Raw genomic sequence first — 24349 nt, forward strand, 5'->3', positions numbered from 1 at the left:
GATGAAAAAACATTCCCGTATCACTTGTCATGACATGGTAAGTCAGAATCATGGAATTCTCCTGGCTTCCCATCTACCATGTCTTTCACAGGTTGAAATGACATTCTCAAGACTAAAATAAAACTGAAAATCAAAGGCTGACTGCTTCTGATTTCCTATCAGCTCTGCCACTGTATGAGATGCTGTCTCTCAGCCCAACCAGTGCCCTGAGTGATCGTCCTGCTAGGCATCAATAACTCCACCAAAATCCTCCTGGTCCTATTATCTGGGCTGATGGGCCTCTACTCCATAAGTTCTCCACCCCAGATAGGGCTGTCAGGACATAAGAAATGTCCACCCTGGCATGACCTTGGAATCCATGTGTGTGGGCTTCCACCAAGCTGATGGGTAACACCCCACCTCCACCCCACATTTATGCCTGCCCCACAGAATCACAGGATTCCACAGGACCCATGCTTCATTCTCCAGGAGGCATTTCCCTTGTGAATGGATAGACGCCTATGGGGCTGCAGGACTGGAAAGTTGGGACCCAGGTATCTTTGCAGAAGGATGTTAGACTGGGTAGGTAGGTTGGGGTAAAGTAGACGGTGTCCTGTTCTTCACAAAATTGCTACCACCAACAACAGTTGCCTCATTGAGTGACCTGGATCTGCCCACTGAACCATGTTGTTATCACTGTGGGCAGGATCCCTTCAGCTCCCACTGCTGGACCACCCATTCTAAGGTGCCCAGCTATCTGGCAGCAACCTAGACAAGTCTACCACAACAACCTGCAGCTAGATAGCAAAAAAGGTATGTGAAAAATCAACCCCCCTCCCTAAAACTGGACCCTGGCATGACTCAGTCAGAAGCCTCCCAAGATGGTAGACAGATATGGCTGCCAACAGGGCCACCACCATCTTCCCATATCCTGGGAAACCTTATTCTCCTGGGAGCCCTGAGCCTGACATGGCACTTCTGCTGGCATGTTACATTGAGCAGACATTCACATGACATAACATCCAGGAATAAGGACCATGGGTAGAATTTATAAATACAATTTAATAAAACAAACCCAGAAATCATATTCATGTTCAACAGTCCTGTCCCACTCTGATGGTTATTCACATGTACAGAGAGGATCGGCTGGGGTTTTTATAATCCTACCTAACTAAAAAAATGGCCACTCACTTCAAAAGCTTCCCCAAATGCAAATACAAACGCCCCTGAGACACCCTTTTTCACCTAACAAAAATCCAAGAGTTTGACAACATAATCTGTTGGCAAGGCTGCGAGAAACAGACACTGTCACACACTGCTACTGGAAAGGCAAAGTGATACAATCTTAAGGGGGAAAACTCAGCAATATCCAGGAAAAGTGCATTAAGTATTTGCCCTTTTGCACAGCAAACCCACTTCTACGAATCTTCCAAAGATACACTAACAAAAATATAAATAGACTTAACCTGCTCATTGCAGCGCTATTTGTTACAGCAAAAGGCTGGAAACAACTCATGTGTGCATCAGCAGGGCACTGGTTCAATAACCTATTGTATGTCCACACAGTGGAGCACTATGCAGCTGTAAAAGGGAAGTAGGGAGCTCTCTGTATATTACTGTGGAGTAATCTCCATGATGTTTTATTAAGTTTTAAAAAAAATGTATATGGCCTGCTACCATTTATCTAAGAAAGGGAGGTATGGATATATGTATTAGTCCATTTCTGTTGCTTATAACAAAATACCTGAACTGCATAATTTATTTTTTTTAAAAAGAGGAATTTATTGCTTGCAGTTTCAGGGAGGCTGGGAAGTCCAAAGTCCAGGGAACACATCTGTTAAAGGCCTTGTTGATAGTGACAGTGACCCAGGAGTCTCACATGAGAGAGACTCTCACGTGCTCTCCTTTTAAAGCGCTCAGCACCATACTCATGACCACCATTATTAATCCATTCACTAGGGCATGGTCCTACAACCTAATCACCTCTTCAAGGCCCACCTTTCAATTACCATAATAGGATTTCCTACCCTCAACAGTTACAGTGGGGGTTAAGCTTCAATGACTTTGGGAGGCCATGCAATCCACTGCAATATATAATATATTTATATTTATATTTTGTAATGGAAGGATAAACCATAAAATAAAAGACATATATCAGCCAATGGAAATGTATGAAACTTGTTTGAATCCCAGTTCAAACAAACTGGGGGCAAAATGTAAATTGAGCATTTTCCGGGTATTTGATGGCATTAAGGAATTGATATTATTGGTTTTGAGTTGTGATAATGTTTCCAAAAAATGAGTCCTTCTCAGAAGCAGTCATCCAAAGAAGGTGCATTGTCCATGTGCTATTACACAATTATCTGTTCTCAGCAAGATAATCTCAGAGGGACCCACAAAGTTCTCAAGAGAAGTACCTACCTCTAACTACCCACCAAGCCAGAGAGCCAGCAGCAGATCACTAAAGTAGAAGTCAAGTAAGAATTTCTCAGCCCAATATTACTGCCCTCTTTTCCTGTTTAATACAAGAGGAATAAAAATTTAGAAGTCCAGCTTTCTGGGTAAAACAAAGAAAGCAAACAGAGAAAAATGGTTTCCTGCAGGTTTCCAGCCCAGAGAGTTGTAAATTGGGGGAGAAAGAATTTTGGAATCACATTAAGGTATTGTTTATTACATTGACTGACATTTTTATTACTGAAATGAGATTTTTCTTTTTTCTTGATGTGGTAGGCAGATGTCCATGTTCTAATCTCAAGACCTAAGAATATATTACCTTTTCTGGCAAAGTCCATTATCTTGGATTATCTGGGTGGGCACAATGCGATCACATGGGACCTTATACAGTAGGCAAGACAGTCAGAGAAGGAAATGTGAGGAAGGAAACAACAAACAGAATGATGTGGCCATGAGCCAGGGAATGCAGGCAGCATCTAGAAGCTGGAAAAGCAAGAAGTGGCAAGGATTCATCACTAGAACCTTCAGAGGGAATGCAAGCCTGCCAACACCTTGTTTTTAGCCCATGAGACCCATTTCAGACTTCTGACCTCCAGAACTGTGAGATAGTAAATACATGTTGCTTTAAGATTCTAAAAAAATGAGTTCTTATTTTTTTAGAGAAACTTCTTGAAATGTTTCCAGATGAAATGATGTGTTGTGTGGTACCTGCCTCAAAACTGTGGAAATTGGGAGGTGGGTGGAGATGATACAGATAAACAAGACTAGCCTTGGGTTAATAATTGTTGAAGTTGGGGAATGAATCCATGGTGGCTCAATATACTACAATATACTATATTCTCAGTAAGTTTGTGTAAGTTAAAATTTTTCCATAATGGAATAGTTAAGAAAGCAAGAAAGACAAAGAGAGAAGAAAGAAAGAAAAAAGAGAAAGAAAGAAAGAAAAGAGAAAGAAACCCTTCCTTACAGTGCATGTCATACTCTGTAGAAACAATTGCACGTGATTGGATGAAGGAGTCAGATGGAAGGCAGCTGACCCACTCTGTGGAACCATTTTCTGCACAGAAATAAATCCTCAGGCCACCCTCCAAAGTGGGTTTCAGGTTCTGGGGCTTGTAGACATGTGTGTTAATTGCACGTTTGAATATTCATGAACCCATCAAAGAAGCATCATCAGTAGACCTCGGTGCCCCTCAGCCCCATGTCCTCTTGAAGAGCCCTCTCACTCCCCAACACTGTTGACGCAGGAAGGCAGCTTTGTTGGGCAACTCTCATCCTTTCAGACATTAACCTCACAGATGGCACAGTGACAGCTGAGAGATTAAAGCAGGGTCATTCATAGCATAACTCCAGAGACATATTCATAGGAAAAGAGAATGTTTTACAAATCTCCAAAATAAAATGAGCCCTTGAGAAGAGAAGAAGGGATGTGGTGTCAGAGCCAGTGCAATCAGATGAGGAAGGTTTTCTTTATAAACTTGAGTCAGAAGTACCAGGCCGCCTATCCCCTGCTAGAAGAGGGTCTCCTGGTGTGGGAGGCCTGGCAAAGAGGGTGGGAGGAGGCTGGAATGCACCTTCCACCCCAGCATCTTGAGAGGAGCATCTTCTGGGAAGGGACAGAGCCTCAGGGTCTGTCCCAGGGCTCTCTGCTCCAACCCCATTGCCTTTGGGAAGCTCTGTTACCCCCACAACTGGGTATCCTGGACAAGCTGCTTGATCTGTCAGTGATACAGACCTAGTACAGCCCACCTCACAAGCAGGCAATGGAGGAATCATTTCATGGAGATATCTCCCTGAGCTCTGATTTATTCCCCCATGGGGTCAACTGATTAGCTGAAGAATCCATAGGGAGGGCCTGGAGCTGCCCTGAGCTCCTCCCACCCAGGATCCCACTCTGGGGGCCCTTGGCTGTCCCCTCTCCTCTCCCTGAACTCAGGATTGTTCATTGTGCCTGTCTGTCCCACTGTACACACACACCCAGGGTGGTCCTGGCTTTTCTTTGTAGCGTTGGTGGCTCTTTGGGCCTCTAAGAATTGGCCGTGGATCTCCGCTGCTCTTCGTTACAGCTAGTGAATGAAGTAAGGCTAATCAGGGGCATCCTTGTGTATTTACATCTCTCTCTTCATCACTGACAAGTCTGCCCCTTCCTTAGGCATTCCTTTGTTCACCTACCTCCTCCTTCCCCTGGACTATCTTCCCCTCTTCCTTACCTGATCCTGGCTGTCCCCAAGATCCAGGTAAAACCTCACCCCCTCCAGATAGCCCTCACTGATTGCCACCCCCACAGACCCCTGCCCTCTTCTTTACATACTGTCCCTGGTTGCTCTTTTTGCTTTACACAATATCACTCAGACAGAAAGGAGCTCCAAAAAACAGTTTCTGATTAATGGATTAAATCGAGCATGACGGTATGGGCTGAGGTAGGATAAGCACGATGGTATCTGATGCTTCCCCAGAGCATTTTCCATTTCAACTCATTGAATCAATCTTAAGGCCCCAGAAGGAGGCACAGTCCAGAGCCCTCCTCCCCCTTGCTTTTCCCTCACTTCTAAGGCTCCTCTGGCTCAAACAGCAGTGGATCCGGAGCAATACTGTGTCACGCCCTTTACATCCCTTATCTCCTTTGCCGCTCACCACCCCGAGCGGTGTCCCCATTTTACAGATGTGGGAATTGCAACACAAAGAGGCTAAGACTACTGTTGGACAGTGACAAAGCTAGCATCAGACCAGAATTCTGCCTATAAAGCCTATACCTGCAACCTACCTGCAAGAAATACAATAGCAACCAGGACCGCACCTGGGAGAGCCCTCCAGGAAGGCAGGAGTATACTGACTTGTTTGGGGGCTAAACAAAGAGGCAGATGGAAAATAGGCAAAACCAGCTGAATGAAGTGCCATGTGCTCAGCTGGCCAACTCAGAAGAGTGTGCTCAGGTGAGCAGGAGATGTCCAGAGTGGTCAGAGCGGGGAGGAGTGGCCAGATCTTGGTTCTTTGGGATGGACAGGGAGGACTCGAGAGGAGGAGGAGGGGCAGGCCTCTGCCTAGAGTACGAAGCACACACTCTGGGCACGTCGGAGGGCCAGAACTGACTGTGTGCCATGCACTGGCGTAAACCATCTCAGGAGACTCAGCAAAAAGGGAGAAGGTTGGGGAGGGTGAGAAATCTCCGGACACCACCAGAGAGCAGGGAGAAGAGTTGAGATTACGTGGGGGTGACAGAGTGGCCAGTTCACTGTTTACACAATGTGTTTACACATTGGCTGATGCTCCGAGTCAGGGTGACAAGGAAGCTCTGGGCCGTTGTTGGCCCTGGTTAGATGCCTTAGAGAACCCAGGCCAGGCCAGGACCCATCCATCCTCCTGACTGGACTGCAGGGGTGTCTTCTGCATATTCAGGTTGAGCAGGGCTGCCCTAGGCTGCTCTGGATGCCAAGAGGAGCCCTGTGCTGGCTAGGGAGGGACACAGAGCCAGTGCCTGTGTGAACAGCTGATGGCCTGAGCATCCCAGAGCCAGACAGAGGAAAGGTGGGAAACGGGGTCCTCATGGGGATACATCTGCCTAGAGCCATAGTTCTCAACCAGGGGGTGATTTTAACACCCACCCACCCCCACTGCCCCCAGAGCACTTAATGCCTGGAGACATCTTTGTTGGGTGCCACTGGTATCTAGTACTTAGAGGCCAGAGATGCAGCTAAATGTCCTACAATACATAGGACAGCACCCCCACCCACCCCACCCCACCCCCACACACAGCAAAGAGTTAGGTGGCCTACAACGTCAACAGTGCCGAGGTCAGGAAACCCTGGTGTAGAGCAAGGAGGGTGAGAGGGACTGAAATCCAGGCCACTCCATGGAGGAAGCTGCCTCTGCCCTGAGAAAGGGGGTGGGGGTTGGAGGGAGCATGGTAGTACTAGAAGGGAAGAAATGTACCTGCTGTCACCTAGGCTGTGATTTGTGCAGAAAGCAATTTAAAAGAGATATTTAGCATTTAATAGAAGGTCAAAAAGTCAACCCATGTGATTATTTCATCTCCTTGGTAGCAAAGACAATCATTTTAAAGCACTATGACATACCCACACAGGTGGCAAGTGAGAGGTGATCCAAGACCCTCATTGCAGTACTGTTTGTAATAGTGAGGGATTGGAAACAACATAAATGACCATCGGTAGGGGACAAGTTGGATGCACAATGGAATAGCCCTCGAGACGAAGGGATACTTGCTGTGTAGGGGCACCGAAAGGTCTGCAGAAGATGCTGCATGAAAAGAGCAAAGTGCAGAGCACTGTGGCTCACTATGCTGCCTTAGGTGGGAGGGGGACGAACTGTAAACAGTACGTTGATAATTGCTTGCATTTTAATAAAGCAATGGGTTTCAAACTTGATTGTGCCCCAGAATCTCCCAGAGGGCTTTTCTAGCCATCTGCACTTCAAATAACATCACCCTTGCTTTTATTTGGAAAGGGATGTGGACAGGGCCTGGCTTTTCTCGCCCAGGTTTGAACCGCCCAGCTTTCCGACCCTGGCGGCCCAAAGCCCCAGCCACCGGCCCGGGCTTTAGACAAAGGCCTGCAAGGGCCTCTTTTCCAGATCTCTCCAGCGAGCCCGGGGAGACCGTTTCCCGACCCTCCAGTGGCCGCTGAACGCGTGAAGTTCACGGCCTTTGAAGGTGTCCCTCAGGAACCAAAGAGTCGGGGCCAACAAAGCTCCCTCCCACTCCCATCGCTTCCTCTTCCTCGACAGGGGCAGCGAACTGAAGCTCCGGAAGAAGGTGGCCGCGGCCCGGGACAACCCTGGCCCCCAACACCCCGCCCCCGCCGAGGGGCGGAGCGACGGCCACGATGGATCCCGCCGCGGGCTGCGTGCGCGCTGCAATCCGGCTGTCGCCGCCCCGCAGAGCCCCCTGTCCGCCGCAGGCTCGCATTTCCGGGCCGCCCACCAGCCCGAGCGCATCGGCCGCCGCTGCCCCGGGAGAGCCCAGAGCCGCTCCCGCCGACCCCGCTCAGCCCCCGAAATGCCCGTCGACTTCACCGGGTACTGGAAGATGCTGGCCAACGAGAACTTCGAGGAGTACCTGAGCGCGCTCGGTAAGCCGCTGCCGCCGGGCGCCCGGGGCCTCCGCAGCGCGCCCCGGAGCCGCCGCCTGGGTCCGTCGGTGGCAAGCGTGTGCCAGTGGGCTCCGGGCCTGGGTATCGGATGAGCAGAGCTTGCCTTGGTTCACTAGTTTGTGTTTAGAAGGGTAGCATGAGGGTAGCAAACTTCGTTGCCCCAAACAGAGGCACCGCGACTGCGCGCAGAGGCAGCGCAAAGCGAGCGGGGAACCCCAACGCTGTTCCCGGGCACAGCGGGCTCCTGGGGCCCCCGCTACCTTGGGAACGGTTCTCTGAGTTTTCCTGCCAACTCTCTGTCCCCGCACCCCCTGCAGATGTCAATGTGGCTTTGCGCAAAATCGCCAACTTGCTGAAGCCAGACAAAGAGATCGTGCAGGACGGCGACCATATGATTATCCGCACCCTGAGCACTTTTAGGAACTACATCATGGACTTCCAGGTTGGGAAGGAGTTTGAGGAGGATCTGACGGGCATAGATGACCGCAAGTGCATGGTGAGGATTCGCGTGCACCCGGTGTCCCCTGCCCGGGGTGCCTGACCAAGGCCTGGGTTAGTTGGGAGGGAGGGGAGGGGGCGTGTTCTAAGAGACGAGACCAGGATCTTCCCACTCCCAGCCCCCAAGGTAGGCAGCGCCGACTCATCAAGCACCCTGCTCCATCTCAGCCGGATGGTAGTCATTGTGAAGGCGGTGGTGTGTTGCGTCTCCACTGTGTCCAGGCACTCTGCCAGGTGCCTTATACACATGACTTCACCTAAGCTCATACAACTTTTGAGGAGATGTGGGTATGCCCATTTTAGAGGTGAAGAAAGTCTGAAAGAGGTGAAATAACGTATCTGGAATGACACGACTTGGGAGGGGCTAGGCTGGAATTCCAAGCAAGTCAGTCTCCTCTATTCTCTGGCTGACTGTGAGCTGGTGGAGGAAGAAGAGAGGAGAGGGAGGAAAGAAAGAAGAAACACAGGGAACCCCCTGGAAGTGTAAACTTCCTGTGTGACCTAGGTGAAGTCACTCTAGGAAGCAGGGGACCTTGATCTCTGCTGGAAGCCTTCTCACCTGTCCATTCTCACCCCAAAGCTGAGGTCTGGCTGCTAGCTGTCCCCTGCCCACTCTATCATGCATTGCCCTTTGAGCTTCCTTTGAACCTTGCAGCCAGCACCTACTCAGGAGGTCAGTGCCCCTGCAGCCCAGGCCAGAGGAAGTAGCAGTGGGGGGGCATGAGCCTCCCCTCCTCCAAGTGTGGGAAGCTGGTGACCTGGAGACCCCAATTAGTGCTGCCACAGCCGATTCCGGAAGGTCAGCCCCAGGCCTCCATCAGCATTGCTGGGTAGTCAGGGGACTCCTGGTCTCCCTTTTATAATTGTGGGTCCAGAGCTCATCACCAAGAGCCACCTTGCTTATTGATGGGACCTTTGCCACCCTACCCCTATTTACCAAAGGTTTTTACCTGTACTGTGTCAGTCATTTTACACCACAGCCCAGTGGGGGAGGATTAGTGTATTAATCCATTTCTGTAGCTTAAAACAAAATACGTGGAACTGGGTGATTTGTAAGAAAATGAAATTTATTACAGTTTATGATGCTGGGAAGTCCAAAGTCCAGGGAATACATCTGGTGAGGGTCTTCTTGGTGGTGGCTCTACAGCAATGCAGGGGTTTCACTTGGCAGAAAATGGCAGAGCAGAGAGAAAGAAAGTTCCTCATGCACTCTCCTTTTAAAACCCTCAGAACTGCACCCACTGTTCCAAGAATGGATCAATCCATCCAAGAGGGTACAGTCCTCACAATCCAATCACTTCTTCAAGGCCCCATCTTTCCAGTACCACAGTAGCATTTCCCACCCTCTTAACACTGTCACAGTGGGGGTCAAGTTTTGGGGGGACATTCATGCAATCCAAGGCGATTACTAACCCCATATTATGCAGTGGCTGAGGCTCAGAGAGGGGAGGAGATGCAAGAGACGGTGGAGATGGGACTCAAACCCTGGGCATTCTGATGAGGAGCCCACACCTGCTCCCTGCCAGGCTCCACTGCTGATGGCCTTGACAGCCGAGATTGGTTAGCGCCGTGGCTGAACAGATGCCAGTGTGGAGGACCCCTCCCCCCACCTTGCTTGTTCATCCACGGGCGGTCAGGATTGCAGTTTGAATGGTGGGGAAGAAGGAGTGGTCAGCAGAGTGTCGCTGGAGGGGCCACTAGTTAGAGAAAACACTACTGTTGTCGGGAAATGTCAGGTTGTGCCTTTAATAAAAGTCTCAAGGTCTTTTAATCTTCCATAGAGGCTCACATGGGAAAAAAGATCTACAGACAGGGTCTTTCTCATCACTGGCCAAGACCTGCTCCCTGGCCCACTTCATGGAACTCTGCTCCTCAAGAATAATACCTGTCCCCAGCCCACTCTTGGGCCCCTCACAGCACACATCGAGTATGTCAGTATTTTGGGTCACTGCGACTCTGGAATGCGCTGGCCTGTACTTGGCTAATTATTTTCACTCCCTCCCTCATCCACTAATGGGGAAACCTGTGCTGATCACCAGCAATACTAGTGAGGGCCCATTGCTTACTGTGTGCCAGGTACTGCTCACATTTTATACTAACTCAATTCTCCCAAAACTCTTTTTAACCCAATTTTACAGATAAGAAAACTGAGGCAGGATTTCTTGCTGTGTGACCTTGGGGAGGTTCAGTAAGTGGCAAGAGAGGATTTGAGTCAACCACTGCACTGTACATGCTGCCTCCCCACACGCCAGTCACCGCAGCAGGCAGACTGCACAGCAGTCATAGTCCCCCAGGTCCAGGAACTCAAGTCTTCGTGGTGGACACATACACACTAACAGTCACAACAGCCTGCTCAGGGATGACAAAGGGAAGCATGGGGTGGGGGTGGGGGGTTCTGAGGGGACCCCAGAGAGATTTTGGGAGGAGGTGACTTCTGCACTTAGTTGTAAAAGAAAAGGGGGGTGGAAGGAAGGGTTTGGGACACAAAGAAAGGGTCAGTGGCTTTTCTCAACACGGCATCAGGTCCCTGGTAGGTGAGCAGACAAGGGAGCTCAGCAGCTGGACATACTAGATGAAATTGGGCCAGAACTCATGGTTACCTCTGCTGCACCGGGACTCAGGGAGGCCCACTTCCAAGTAGACTGCCGTGTTCTCACCTTGTCAATGTCTGTTGGGAGGTGGGACAGCCCCTCTGCTGTGTTCAGGCCTTCTCTCTGGGCTGCTCACTGCATGGTGTACAGCTTTGGACCCCCCTGAAGAGCACAGTTGGGGATGGTGTAGGATAATAGAATTATAGCCTGAGGCCCGTGAAGGAGGGGAGCCAGTTGTCAAGAGGCCACCCTGGCTGAGGTCTCTAAGGGTCCCCACAGGTCCCGGGCGAGGTGGTTGCCTAAGATCACTTTTACCACTGCCCATCAGCTCCACCTGCTCAGCACCCACCAGCGAGGAGCGGCGGCCTGGAGGAGTTTGTTCCCAGCACATTACAGGAGCCGATTCTCACCTGGGATCATTCCTTCATCTGTCCTGTTTGTTCCTCCCTGAGCTCTTCGAGCATTTCACGGTGTGGACTCTGTTGTAGCCCCCGTGTCAGTGAGATGAATCACACGATTCCTGCTCTCGTGGAATTCAGTGTAGGGGTGTAGGGGGAGGCAGACCAAAGCAGCCAGTCACACTGCAGTGTGACAGTGTGCTGGTGGGGGCAGAGAAGCACCCCTCCCTGGTCTGGGAGGTCAGGGAAGGTTGCCATAGGAAGTCAAGTCTGAGCTGTGGCTTGAAGGATAAACAGGAAGTAGCCAGGCAAACAGAGGGGGATGAGTGAAAGGCCAAGGCCAAGGGAGCAGCATTTGCACATGTTATTTCGGACCTTTCCCACACCAGGCCCTGGGCTTGGCAAGGCCTCCTGGACGCCCAGGCTGGTGGAGGAGACGGTCCATTCAGGCCATTACAGCCCAGCGCATGATGGGGCACAGTGGACCAAGAGAGCAGAGCTGGGGGTGGGAGAGCAGCAGTCAGGGAAGGTCCCAGAGGGGGTGACAACTGAGCAGGACCCTGAAGGACAGATAAGAATTAGGCCAGATGTGGACAGAAGGATAAGAGCATTCCAGGCAGAGGGAAGCAAGTGCACAAAGTTCCACAGGTCAGAAAAAGCCTGGCTGGGAGGGGTCTCGGAGGTGAGAGAGGTGAAGTCTGCACAGAGTGCAAAATGTGGCCAGGGATGGGACAGCCCCAAGGACCTGACAGGGAGCCCAGACGGGACCCTCATAGGCTTCAGGGAGCCCTTGCTGGCAGAGGCATTGCCAAGCCGACATCCTTCCCCAAAGGGCCAGCAGCTTGCTGGCTCAGAGATCTCTGATCCTGCCTTTTTTCGTGGGAACTTTATCTGTATTCTAGGACAGCAGCCAGAGGATGAAATCCAACCTGCACCTGTGTTTCACTTGGCCTACACGGTGTTTGAAAAAATTTAGTCAATTGCCAATGATTGCCAAAGATCGTAAGATTTCATAGAAAAATCTGTATTTCTGGAAGTTCTTAGCAAAAAAAAATTGAGAGAGCTGAAAACAGTGGGTGACTGATCCTGCACATGTGGACCCCTGGGATGCTGTCACAGTTCTTCCCTTTACATGGGACATTCTCTAGTTTACTCCCAGGCCCTCACCACACCCTGTTCCCTGAAGTAAAGGATCAAACGGCCATTTGTCATTGCACTGTGCATTCTTTTAGAGCAGTGGGACCTAAAGCAGAGCCAGCAGCAGCAGCAGCCCAGGGAACTTAGATATACAAATTCTCTGCCTCACTGCTGCCTACTGAGTCAGAAACCCTGGGGGTGGGGCAGACACTCTGTGTTTCAATAAGCCCTACAGGTGGTTCTGAGGCAACTAAAGTTTGAGAACCTCTCCTTTGAAGTGAAGAAATATTTCTGTACCTGCATCTCTGTAGAAACTGGAAAAACTGTAAAATTAGGTGTAGAGGGCCGTGGGCCACTGGTCGGTTTAGTGCACTGTCTGGCCCCTGTGACATGGCAATCTGTGCCCAGAACCACCTGAAGGGGCTCTGTGCTTTCTACCCAAGCTGAGGGGTGGAGGGGTGGAGATCTGTGTAGTGCTGGATCACTCAGCCCACATTTCCTGTCTGGTCTACTTAGGTTTTACATGCCCCTCGAGCAGCAGGGGCTGTCATTTGGTGGAAATATGTAAAGGCTGGGCTCGGCTGCACAGGCGCGGGGCTTTTCTCCAGTGCTTCCTGCGCGCCTTCCTTCACTAAGACATAGCATCAGGCCCAGTGAGAAACCAGTATGATTTGTGGGCTTTGGCAGGGTGGGGGGCCCTGAAAAGGAAGGTGCTCCTCTCCTTCAAACAGTGTTCCCTACTTCCAGACAAGGGAGTTCCTCAAAATGATTTGGTTCTGTCCCCAACTCCCCTCAGTGTGAGCAGCTTTTGCGGGAGAAACCTGAGCCTCAGCCAGGAGTCACAGCCGTGCACGCTGCTGTGCGTGGCAGTGGCAGAAGGGCCGTTTGTCCTCCCCCCGTGGACACTGGGTCGGTTTTCCCAGAGGAGGCAGCTTTGTTCACGCAGAGGCCGGTCCGCCCCCGCTGGCTGCAGCCTCCTCCCCTGCCTTGTGTCCGGCTCTGAACTCTGGATGACCCTCCACAGGGCCTGCTCTCCGCTTCCAGCTCTCCGCCCCCTCTCGCTTTCTTTGTTTTTATTATAAAAGGAAAAAGATTCAAGCAGCATAAGAGAAAGGACCCCTTCCCACTTGGCCCTATTCCCACTCCCCAGAGGTCATCACTGTTACCGTTTCTGGTGGATTTGTCCAGAAATCTTCCTGATAGATATAAACTATCTATCTATTGATGGGTCACTTCTATCCAAAGCAGAAAGAAAGAAAGAGAGAGAAAAGAAGGAGAGAATCCACCTCTCTGCACATACTTTTTGTTTTACTCAACGATATTTCTTAGGCATCTTTCCATATCAGCACTTATACATTTTCTGAATTCTTTTTTAACTGTCTGTGTTTTCCTTCCTTTCCTCCCTGACTTCTTTCCTTACGTTCATTTATCTCTCCATCCATCCACCTCATTATATGTGGTAATACATGAAATCCATCAAACCGCTGTTAGCATTTTGGTTTAAACTCTTGCCAACTTTCTAATCCTATCCCTGACTCATTAAAGAGATTTTTGTTGTCGTTGTTCTTATTTTAAAAAAACACCATGCCAGTGGTGAAATTAGCTCCCTGGGCTGCAGAGCTGAGAATGCCATTGGATTTGGGAGCCTTCTGAGAGCTGGCCCTGCCCAGATCAGACACCCGGCCTTCAGCTGGGTCCTCTCCAGGATGGAAACACAAGGTCTCTTTCATGCCTAACTAAAGTTCTCTGACCTTTGAAATCAGCATCAGCAGCATGCTTTTGAGGATTACGAAAAGAAGAATTAGAGCAACCCAAATAAAATTCACAAAGTAGCTTTCAAAAATCACACTGGTTTATTGGGTTTTGATTTTTGTTAGGCAGGAACAAAGGAAAATAACACGTGCTGAATCTTCACTAGAGTGTTGTGCCTACACCAAGTGCCTATAGTACTTTTTCTCCTTTGGTCCCGACAACAAATGCTATTCTATAAGTATCATTGTACCCATTTCTCAGAGGAGAATCTGAGACTCAGAGAGGAGAAATACTTTTTTAGCCCTGCTAAAAAGGTCACCTGCTAGCTGGTGGCCGAGGAAGGATTCTGACTAGTTTGTTTATAAAGCTCCCAACCATAAGGTTTCTCCCAGAGCTGTGTGGAGGGCCAGCCCTCAGTTCCTTATTGTGAGTCTCATCGCAGTGTGGAGGTCAGTACGGGCAGCATGGACAAGGCCTAGGATGAGTAGAAGGAGAGCTAGTATTAGAGTCAGAACATCTGGTTTTGACGTTTCCTCTACTACCTACCTGACAGGGTGACTTCAGATGATTAGGCACCCTGCCTCTGTTTTCACATCTGTAGAATGGGTGGCATGATTGCTGCTCTGCCTGTCTCACATGGCAAATTCAGAGGACCATAGAGATAGTAGAGGAGACAGGGTCTTGCAAAGCCACCCTTCTATGTGCAGAACAGGGCTAGGGCCCCTTCTGACACCCCAGAGTGAGGGCCAAGGCATAGTCACTTCTGATGAGCAAGTGTTTGTTGGGTGAGTTACAGCCGTTTGTTTTTCTGACCAACATTGATCCCCCACCCCCCACCGAGAGAAGCACCTCCTTTTTTTGGTGGGAATTACCCCTACTTACCTTGTGGGTCCTGGTGGGGCTGCAAATCACAGTATACTGTCTCTCCTCTTGTGGGCACCTTCTGCTAGAGTGATCAGTGTCCCAAGCCTTGTCACATGATTGTGCACCTGACACAGGCTGGGCCAATCACATCCTTTCCTGGGACTTAATTTAGTGGCCCTGGGAGAGGGGTGAGTTCTATTCTCTTGAAGGTTGATTAAGCTGGTATGACATAAAATTGGAGCTCTCTGAGACCAGTTCCCCACCCCACCTTCTATAGCTGCATGGAGAAATCCAACAGAAAGGAAAAATAAGGTGAGGCCAGTACAGAAGGAGAGGAGAGAGGGAGAGAAAATGCAACACTGAGTGTTACTAGAGTTCCTTACACTAACACCCTTCCTAGGCTTTCTGTGTACTTTAACCCATATATTCCCTTTCTTTCCTCTTAAGCTACTTGAACTGGTTTCCTCTCATGTGGGTCTGAAAACATCCTAAGCCATTTGGACTCCAGAAATCATGGGTTAAGTAAGACCCACATAAGAAGTTATGGTAGTAGCTCTCAAACTTGAGTAGGCCCTACCCCAGAGCTTCTGATTCAGGTTTGGGGTGGGGCTCAAGAACTTGTTTTTCTAACAAGTTCCCAGATGATGCTGACGTTTTTGGTTCAAGGACCATGCTTTTGATAACTAATAAGAAAGAAAAACAAGGGAGAGGGCTGGCTCATGTCCAAGTTCCTGTGATGTTCTCATCATGATTCAGCATAATGAATCTGTGCTGGGGTTAAAGATGCCCAGTTCTGGGGCATGAAGGAGAGTGGAGGGGTGCAGCCCTGCTCCTGGGTGGAGGGTAGACTCCCTGTCCTGTAGACACCAATCTTACAGCAGCCCATGATGGTTTGCAAGTGAGGGTCTGAGTAAGTGATACCTGTAGAGTATGCATGGACATCTGGACAACCATGGGGAACAACAGAGCAATTAGGAGCTTTGGTTCTGAGACAGACCTGGATTTGAATCCTGGTTCCACTTTCCAGCTGTGTTACCTTGGCAAGGGCATTTTATCCCTCTGAGCCTCAGTGCCCTCATTTGTATAAAGGAGCCAGTGGTAGTGCCCACCTAATGGGGTTGTTGTGAGAATTCACTGTGGTGATGAACGATTTTAGTTCTCCACTGCTGTGTAACAAACCACTCTGAAACTTACTGCCTTAACACAACAACAGTCATTTATTTTGTTCATGAATCTGCAGTTTGGGCAAGGCTCAGAGGGGATGGCTTGTCCCTGCTATGTGCTTGTCAGCCAGGAGCTGGAGGATCGTCTTTCCAGATAGCTAATTCACACACACTCTCTACTGCCTGCTTGGCCTTCCTCACAACATGGCGGCTAGGTTCCAAGAATGAGAGTCTCAAGAGAACAAGGCAAGGCATTTTTATGAACTACCGAGCCTCTGAAGTCATACCCATATAGCAACAGGTCTGCCATACTCTGTTGGTCAAAGCAGTCATGAAGGCCCACCCATCTTCAAGGGGAGGAGACATAGACTCCATGTCTCACTGGGGGCATGGCAAGGTTTACGAGAGCACGTAGGGTGGCAGACACTTTAGAAAAGTTCAGTGTGCTGTATGCGTGCAAAGCTGTTACCACAGCGCCTGGCACACAGTGATGCTCAGTGGGGTTGGAACATGACTCTTTGGTTAACCTTTGGAGGCCTGTCAGGGTGGGGCTGTTTTCTTTCTGACTAATCCTGTGGGGATAGGAGAGGAGCAGCCTGGAGCCCGGCCTCTGCAGTTGGGGTGGGAGCTCCTCACCTCCCTGGGCCCGGCTTGGGAGGCTGGCCTGTGGGTTGGAAGGGGAAAGGGACAGGCCTGTGGGAAAGCCTCGAAGTGTTGGGGTTGCCCAGGGCTTCACCTCCAGCCCTGCACTCCCCTCCAAAGTCCCATATAGACAGGTCTGATCAGTAGCTGAAACCACTCAGCGTGGTCTACCATCCCAGCCTGAGGACTTGTGGGCCCTCACAGTGAATCACAGGGCCTGGAACCAGAAGACGTGGGTGGGGCAGGAAGTCCTCCAGGCATCCACCGACAAACCCCCTTTCCTAGAAGGGAAACGGCCTTGAGTAAACTTGCGCTTTTCTCAGGATAGCCCACCCCTGCAATAGTCTTCCTCTGGAAAGCAGCCCCTGCACCCTAGGTCTACTGCAGATATTTCATTTGGGCTCTGGGATTTGGAGTTGATTAAAAACTCCCCTGAGAGAAAGAACTGTGCCTGATTCACAGTAGCCTCCTTCCTGGGAACCACTTTTGTAGCTGTCTTTGTTCTACAAATTGAGCTGTGCCAAAGTGTGCACGCACACTCTCTCACACACACACTCACACGCACACACCGCCCTTGTCCTCCAAAGATGAACCCCAGGTATGTGTCACGCTGTTTGAAATTTCACCACTAGAGTGCATTCATTTTGGTTAATCATCCAAAGATTTTTCTAGGTGTTTTCCTTAGTATACAAACACCTTAGAGTCCTAGCTGCCTTTAATACAGGGATATTAATGAGTCTTTCTTTCTCTCCTTCTCTATTTCCTTTCTTTCTTCCTCCCTTCCTTCTTTCCTTCCTTCACCCCTATCTTCCTTCCCTCTTTCTTTCCTGACCTGAGGGTCCGAGGACAACATAGGAGTACTCTGGGGCGAGAGAACCCAGGCTCCAAAACCCACCTTTGCTGCCTTTCCTATGGAACTGGCCCTGCACTCAGAAAACAAAAAAAATTTTTTAAATCCTGTCTGACAATGTGCGATGAGTCAGAAAATCGTCCTTCTCTTTGACTCAGAGATCCCACTTATGGGATTATGTTCCAGGAAAATCATCCAAAAGAAACAAAACCTGTATCTATTTTGTACAAAGGTATTTGTTTGTAGCTCTGTGATGATAATAATCCGTAACCCACATAGGCATACCATATCTGAGGGCCTATATGTCGCCGGCCCTGCCCTCGCACTTTATGTATATCTACTTAACTCAACAACAGTCCTGGAGAGGAGGTGCCACTCCCACGTTACAGACAGGAAACCAAAGGTCGTGTCCAGGCTCACACTACTGGTTAACTGTAGCCTTGGGATTTGACTAAAGATATCTCTGACTCCTGACTGTGCATGGTTTATAGAACAGGCTGCCTCCTGCTAGTGTTCCTAAATGCCGAATAACTCTAGGTGATTAGAAAGACTGTGGCTTTTTAATTCCATGGACCACTATGTAGCCATGTAAATGATCGCTGTGAAGATAAATGAAAAGCATTTACGGGCAATCAACAAGTTCCATAGATTCTGCTTTTTAACATCTCTCTCCCTTCTCCCGGTCCCCACTGCTCTGAATCTCTCTTGCCTGTAATAATAATAACAATTAACATCTCTTGCACTTACTAGGTGCCAGGCTCAGCGCTTGCCATGATTGTTTCATTTAATTACTGTACTATCTTCACACTGATCTCCCTTCCGCCATCTGCAACACTTCAGTCCGTCCTTCACATTCTAAAAAGGGAACCTGATCACATTCCTCCCCAGCTCAGAACCCCCAAGGGCTCTCACTGCTGCAGGTAAAGGCCAGACAGCACTTGTCTCTGCAGGACGTGGCCCTGCCTGCCCCCCAGCCCCATCCCACCATTTGCAGGTGCCCACATGCACAGTCCTCTTTGCATCTGTCTGCTCACTTCCCTAGGATAAGTCCCCTTGCCTCTTCCCCTAGGATGAAAATTACCCATTGGTCAAGACCCAGCCCAGGCTTAACTGCTTCGCTGGTACTGCCCTGATTTCCCGTCTCACTACCGTCCTCTCCTTTTGCCTCACGGTGGTCCCTTTCTGTAGGAGCTACTCTTAGGGTCCCAGTGATGCTTTATAATGTGTCTGAGATTCTAGACAACAGGGACTCACACCTGCATATCTCCAGAGCCTAGCACAGTGGACTCCAGCATGTTTGTTAAATGCGTATTAAGTGAAAATAGCAGAACCTCAAACAATATAAATGGCAATCATTGACTGTATTGCTGCGCAGTCTACCTGTCCTTTAATAATAGCTGATGTTGGGTATTTTTCCCATGTGCCAGGAATTCTTATAAGCACTTTCCATGCATTAATTCTCATGCATTAAACCTCACAATTCCATGAGTGCCAAAATACATCCTATGTTACATATGAAGAAAAACACAGAGCAGAGAGGTGACTTGTCTGAGATCAAGTAACGGGTGGAGCTAGGATTTGTATCCAGGCAATCTGACCCCAGATTGTTCCAGGAAGAGAAGTAACAATTGTTATTTTAAGGGTCAGAGCTCTGGATTAATTTCTCTGTGTGGCTTTTGAAGTCTAAAATGCAACAGCCCCCTATGAAGTAGCGGGGTTTTGGGCTGTAATCAGCAGCTGCCAGGAGTGGGGTCTGGTTTGCATCCCATCCTTCCTAACTCGGAGGCCGCATTGCTGGTGAGAACCCCAGCTTCAAGGGCTTGAAGGCAGCTGCTCCTGGCCCTCCTTTGTGCTCGTGCTGGGTCCACAGTCTGAACCCCTCTGAGTCAGGAGCCTGGAAGTCTGCCTGAGTCGTACGTACCCGGTTCAGCTCTGGAGCTAGACCATGATCTGTGGAATCTCATCTTTGCCCCCTAGAAACTGGGTGGCCTCAGGCAAGTTATCTCATCTCTCTGTGCCTTTAATTGTCTGGGCAATGGGATGATTATAAAGTAGGGGACACCTACTTTACGGTGATGATTAGATGAATGGTGTGTGGAAAAACCTGCAGTGCAACTGCCCCCTCGGTATGAGCTGTTAGTATTCATCCTCTCACCCTATGATCTCCGGCCTCCAAAAGACAAATTCTGGGGTGGTGACATGTGTGAAGGGACACCTGGCCATCCAGAGAAGAGCAAGCAGGGTTACGAGAGCGGAGGCTGGCCTGAAAGGGCATGTGCCTCTCCACACCCACAGAGATCAGGTGGAGGGGGGCTACTGCTTACCAAGTATCGCATGTGTCCTGCACTGTGAGGGCCCTGTCACGCCTCGCCTCTGTGCAGGGCTCACCAGCCCCATTTTGCAGATGAGGAAATGGAGACTCAGAGGTGGAGTGGATTGCTCAGGGTCACCCAGCTGGAAAGAAATGGGGATGGATTGGAGTCAGGCCTGCCTCTGTCCAAGGCTGTCATTGTGTCACTTCTGAATGCCCAGCTTGGGAAGGTGAGCCACTGACCTATGGCTGGGCTAGACCCAAGGCAGCAAAATGTTCATGTGGGAACAATGGGCAGGCCATGGGCTCATAGTCAGGCAGAAGGGGATTTAAACCATGGCTCAGGATTTAAGAGTCAGGGGACCCTTCCTTACTCTGTGGTCCTGGGCATGGTGCCTAAACACTCTGAGCCTGAGAGAGTCAGGGCCAAGTCATGCCAATGGCTAATTCACTTCTATAAGACTAATCTGTGCAACAATAAGCAGCCACATGGCCTGGGATATTTTGTCTTACACACACAAAAAAAGAAAGGGGGTGTTCATTACCTGAAAAATTATACGTACTCCTAGAATGTTTTCTGCCATTCATTCATTCAACAAATGGCAATGCACATTTTCTCTGCCCCAGATTCTAAGGTGGGGACTGGTATACTGCAGTGAATAAAATGATCCCAGACTCGAAGGAGCTCTCGGTCAAGACATCCTGACCTGCCCCCTCTTCCTGCATCCCAAGCTAGCACCTCTTAACTTCTGGTAGCTGTTTATTTCTATTTGCCTTAAAAGATAGCAAATAGAGGCCAGATGCTCCCATGGAGGGGCAAGGCCTCCAGTGCCCCTCTGAGCACTCTCTGGCAGGACTTCCCATCCCTTATTTCTATAGCCCCACCCCACCCCCACCGCCACCCTGTGCTGGGGGAACTGATAAGAGGCTGATTGATTCCTTGCACTGGCCAAGGTAGCAGAGCCAACTCTGCCTGCCAGACAAGCAAGCATCTGGATTTTCCATGGCACCAGGTTTGACCAGCTGGAGCCATGAAGACATGAAATGAGGAAGAACAGAGGCTGTGAGCCATCTCCCCAGTAAATTCTGGGGTTGGAGCTACAGGGTCAGGCCTCATAGGGAGGCTCATGCCAAAAGGGTCCAGCGGACAAAGCCTATTTGGAAGCCTCCCTCATGCAGTCCCCAGCTGCCCAGCTTCCCTGCATCTGCCCATGCTGTTCCCTTTGCCTGGGGTTCCCCTGTTCCTTTTCTTCCTCTTCCTGTTTAAGCTGACTCCTGTGGGATTTTCTGGTGTCAGTTCCAGCATTACTTCTAGCCTTACCTCCTCCTTCACAAAGCCTGCCTTGATGGGCCTTCGCCCCCACCTCAGAGGCTTATGAGGCGTCATCCACATCCATAACCTCTGGCACCTCTGTTTACCCAGCACTTACCTTTCTGCTGGTGGTCTCTCTCTGATAGTCAGTGAGCCTGTGAAAGCAAGGTCCTCACCTTCCCACCCTCTCTCCAGCACCACGGCTGCTGTGCGGGAGGTGTGGATCCCATGACTGTCGCGAGCTGTTGCCCTGCACAGAACCGTGCTGCAAAACCCCACTGCTCATTGAAGGGTCAGCAGTAGCCAAGACCACAGGCTCGAGAGTCAAATCTCACCTCCCACTTCATGTCTGGTGACCTTCAGGTCTCAGTCTCCACATGCGTAAAATGGGGAGAAGCATACCTGTTCCAGGAGGTTTGTAAGGAATCAACAGACATGACAGATAGTTTGCTTAATACCCTGCCCGGCACATATGAGTACTCAATGCATGTTGTTATCGTGATGGTGACAGTGACAATGACAGTAATGCTACCACTTCCACCAGAAAGCTTTCCCTGACCCTGAGGCTGGATAGGGTGCTATCACCCACCCCAGCACAGAACACAGTGGTGTCACTGCTAGTTTGCATGTCCACCTTCCCTCCAGGCTGAGTCGCTCCATGGCAGTGCTTGGTTCAGCCCAGAATTAGGGCCTACCTCGGTATTAGGCCCCTAGAACTAAAAAGCGTGCTCCCACAGGGCCCTGTGACCCTCTCCAGCTGTTTCTCCTAGCCCCCCCCCCCCACGGGGGGCCTTGAGCACAGAGTTTGAAGCGATTCTAAGCACTTTCTAGAATGTTTAAGGGAAAAAAAAGATAACACATCAGGATTATAAGTCATAACATTTCCTCACTTTGATTGTTCTAAGAATCGTGTTATCATTTGCTGTTAGTGTCTTCATAGTACTGGAATTGCATTCTTTCATGCCCACAGAGGCTGTGTTGTGGCTTTACTGGTTCATAGTGGTTGCTTTTAACAGCTTTTATGTCTCTAATTACTTGTTCACATTTTCAGGGCTTATTAATTTAATTTTAATCTACTTTAGAGTGAAATTGGCTTTTCCCCTTGAATATGCTGATTTTAGATCTTTGCCAGCCCCCCAGTGATGGCCCAGGAGAAGACCCTCCCCTGCCCACTCGCCTGGCTTGGCCTCTCGGGCAGCTTGTGGCCTTCTCAGCCAGAGACACCTGGGTGCAGGTCATGGCTCCACCCTGAGCCCTAGAGGATAGGCTGGTTATTTCCATATGCCTAATCATTATCAACTCGAAGGCCAGAAGATTAAGTGAAACATTGTGGAAAGTTCCCAGCACAATACCTCTCCCTTGGCAGGTTCTGCTAACTTCCCCACCTTCCTACCCAAGTGCTTATTTAACGCAAGCACCAGAGGTTGAAAACCTTCTAACTGCCCCAGCAATATGTTTGCCCTCAAATGGAAAAGCACACTTTAAAATCAAATTTGGAGGAAAGGCCAATTGCATCTTTTAGCAATTCACATTATGTACAAGAAGTATCTATGCACTGTCTGAGCTTTAAATTTTACCCTCATATCTAAAGAGCGTGGGTTTGGGGGCTGGCCAGTTAGCTCACTTGGTTAGAATGTGGTGCTGATAATACCAAGGTCAAAGGTTTGGATCCCATATCAGCCAGCCTCCAAAACAAACAAAAACAAAATTAAACAAAACAAATCTTTCATGAAGAGCATGGGTTTTGGAGTCAGTCTTGGGTCAGTGCTGGCTCTCACCTTTGCAGGCAGTATCATCGTGGGCAAGGACTCACCTCTTACAACCTGTAGAACCACAGACAACAAATTCAGTCTAGCCCCCCCAGAGGTGGGTCCATAAGCAGAGGGACTAGTTGCCTCCTTAGTGCAGTAGGCAGCGCGTCAGTCTCATAATCATAATCTGAAGCAGAGGGACTGCTCAGGCTGTGAGGAAAGGTGTGGCAGTATATGAGTGGTTGATCGTCCCCTGCTCTTTAGAGTGGGTGTTTGGGGCATATGGAAGCTTCAACAAATGTCACAACTTTCTTGACAGCCAAGTTGAGTCCCAGCATTTGTAGATTATGCCAGGTCACTACCAAGAGATGGTTCCATTCAGTGGGAATTGTCTGTCACTTCCAGTACTAGTCACCTGAATGGGGCAAGTGGGCCTCACGACATCCCTGGACATGCCCACTCAGGCTGCCGGGGGAAGCCAGGCTTTCTGTGTCATGGGTCCCATGCAGCAGCTCCGGCTGAGTGGTTTCTGAGTGGTCACAGGAGCTGGATAATGGCTTTTGAAGTGACAGTACCTTGTCAGAGTGGTGCAAAGCTGCCTTTATTCATCCGTTAGTGCATATCTCTCTGGGAAAGCTGCTGACAAGGCCAAAGCGATGAGGGCTATTATTGGTATTTAATAAAAAAGTTAGACCAGCTTTGCTTTACAACCACCTTCCCTGGGTTCCAGCCCATTTGCAGATTTTCAGGTGGTCTCTGGGGTTAAAATTACTGCTGAAGAGGTGAGTTAAATGTGGCCATTCCTCCCCCTTGTCCTTGGATTTATCTGAACTTCGTTTCTAAGGTGGGGTCCCAGAGCCCATGGTAGGGGTTGGGGCAGCAGCACTGCCTGTCCCTTGGGTTTGTGCCCATGCCCACCCCACCCTGACAGGCATCTGCCTTCTCTGTGTGACTCGAAAAGCATCAGGAACATCCTCCTGCCTGAAATTCTCCCATTAGACCCTGGTTAATTGGATTAATCTGGGAAACTGGATTGAATGACCTCTTAAAGACCCTTTCAGATCCGGCACTCAGGGAAGGCTGAATCCCTGTCTCAGACTGTTCACTGCTCCTGATCTAGCCAGCGTGGCTGGCTGCTGACTTCAGAGGGAGGCCACAGAAGAAGTGCTTGGGTCCTGGCGAAGGTTGATAATCAGAAGTTACATTTTGTGTCACAAAAGAATGATGTACCATTATTTGTTACCAGTTCCCCTTTCCACATTACTTATGTCCTTTTTCTTCTGATTTGTTTTTAAGTGATTGCCATCCTCTCTTTTTCCTCACCCCTTTTTCTCTTCTTATGACAAATCTGATCCTCTAGGAAGGGCTGGTTTATTCCCCAAGATCGAAAGCTTAAACAGAAAAATCCAGTCCCACCGAAAGTGAATGTGGGGTAGAAATGGGAGAACTGGATCACACCACTGTGCCATCACAGCTGTCAGTGGGAGTCTCCAAATGGATGTTCTGCTGAACCAATAAGTAAAATTTAGGGGAAGCGAGTGT

At 49.6% G+C, this 24349-nt stretch overlaps 1 protein-coding gene across 4 annotated transcripts in view; it reads left to right on the plus strand.

Annotated features, from left to right (window-relative positions):
• The window catches only part of NMNAT3 (nicotinamide nucleotide adenylyltransferase 3), a 165335-nt gene that overhangs the window by 133848 nt on the left and 7138 nt on the right, over window positions 1-24349 (plus strand). For all 4 annotated transcript variants that reach the window (XM_063114198.1, XM_063114200.1, XM_063114202.1 and 1 more), the window contains exons 4-5: window positions 7174-7517; window positions 7856-8034. In XM_063114198.1, the coding sequence (XP_062970268.1) occupies window positions 7174-7517; window positions 7856-8034 (523 nt within the window). The remainder of the gene's footprint in view (window positions 1-7173; window positions 7518-7855; window positions 8035-24349) is intronic.

This window comes from Cynocephalus volans, chromosome 11 (assembly GCF_027409185.1).
Source record: "Cynocephalus volans isolate mCynVol1 chromosome 11, mCynVol1.pri, whole genome shotgun sequence".
Taxonomy (NCBI): Eukaryota; Metazoa; Chordata; class Mammalia; order Dermoptera; family Cynocephalidae; genus Cynocephalus; species Cynocephalus volans.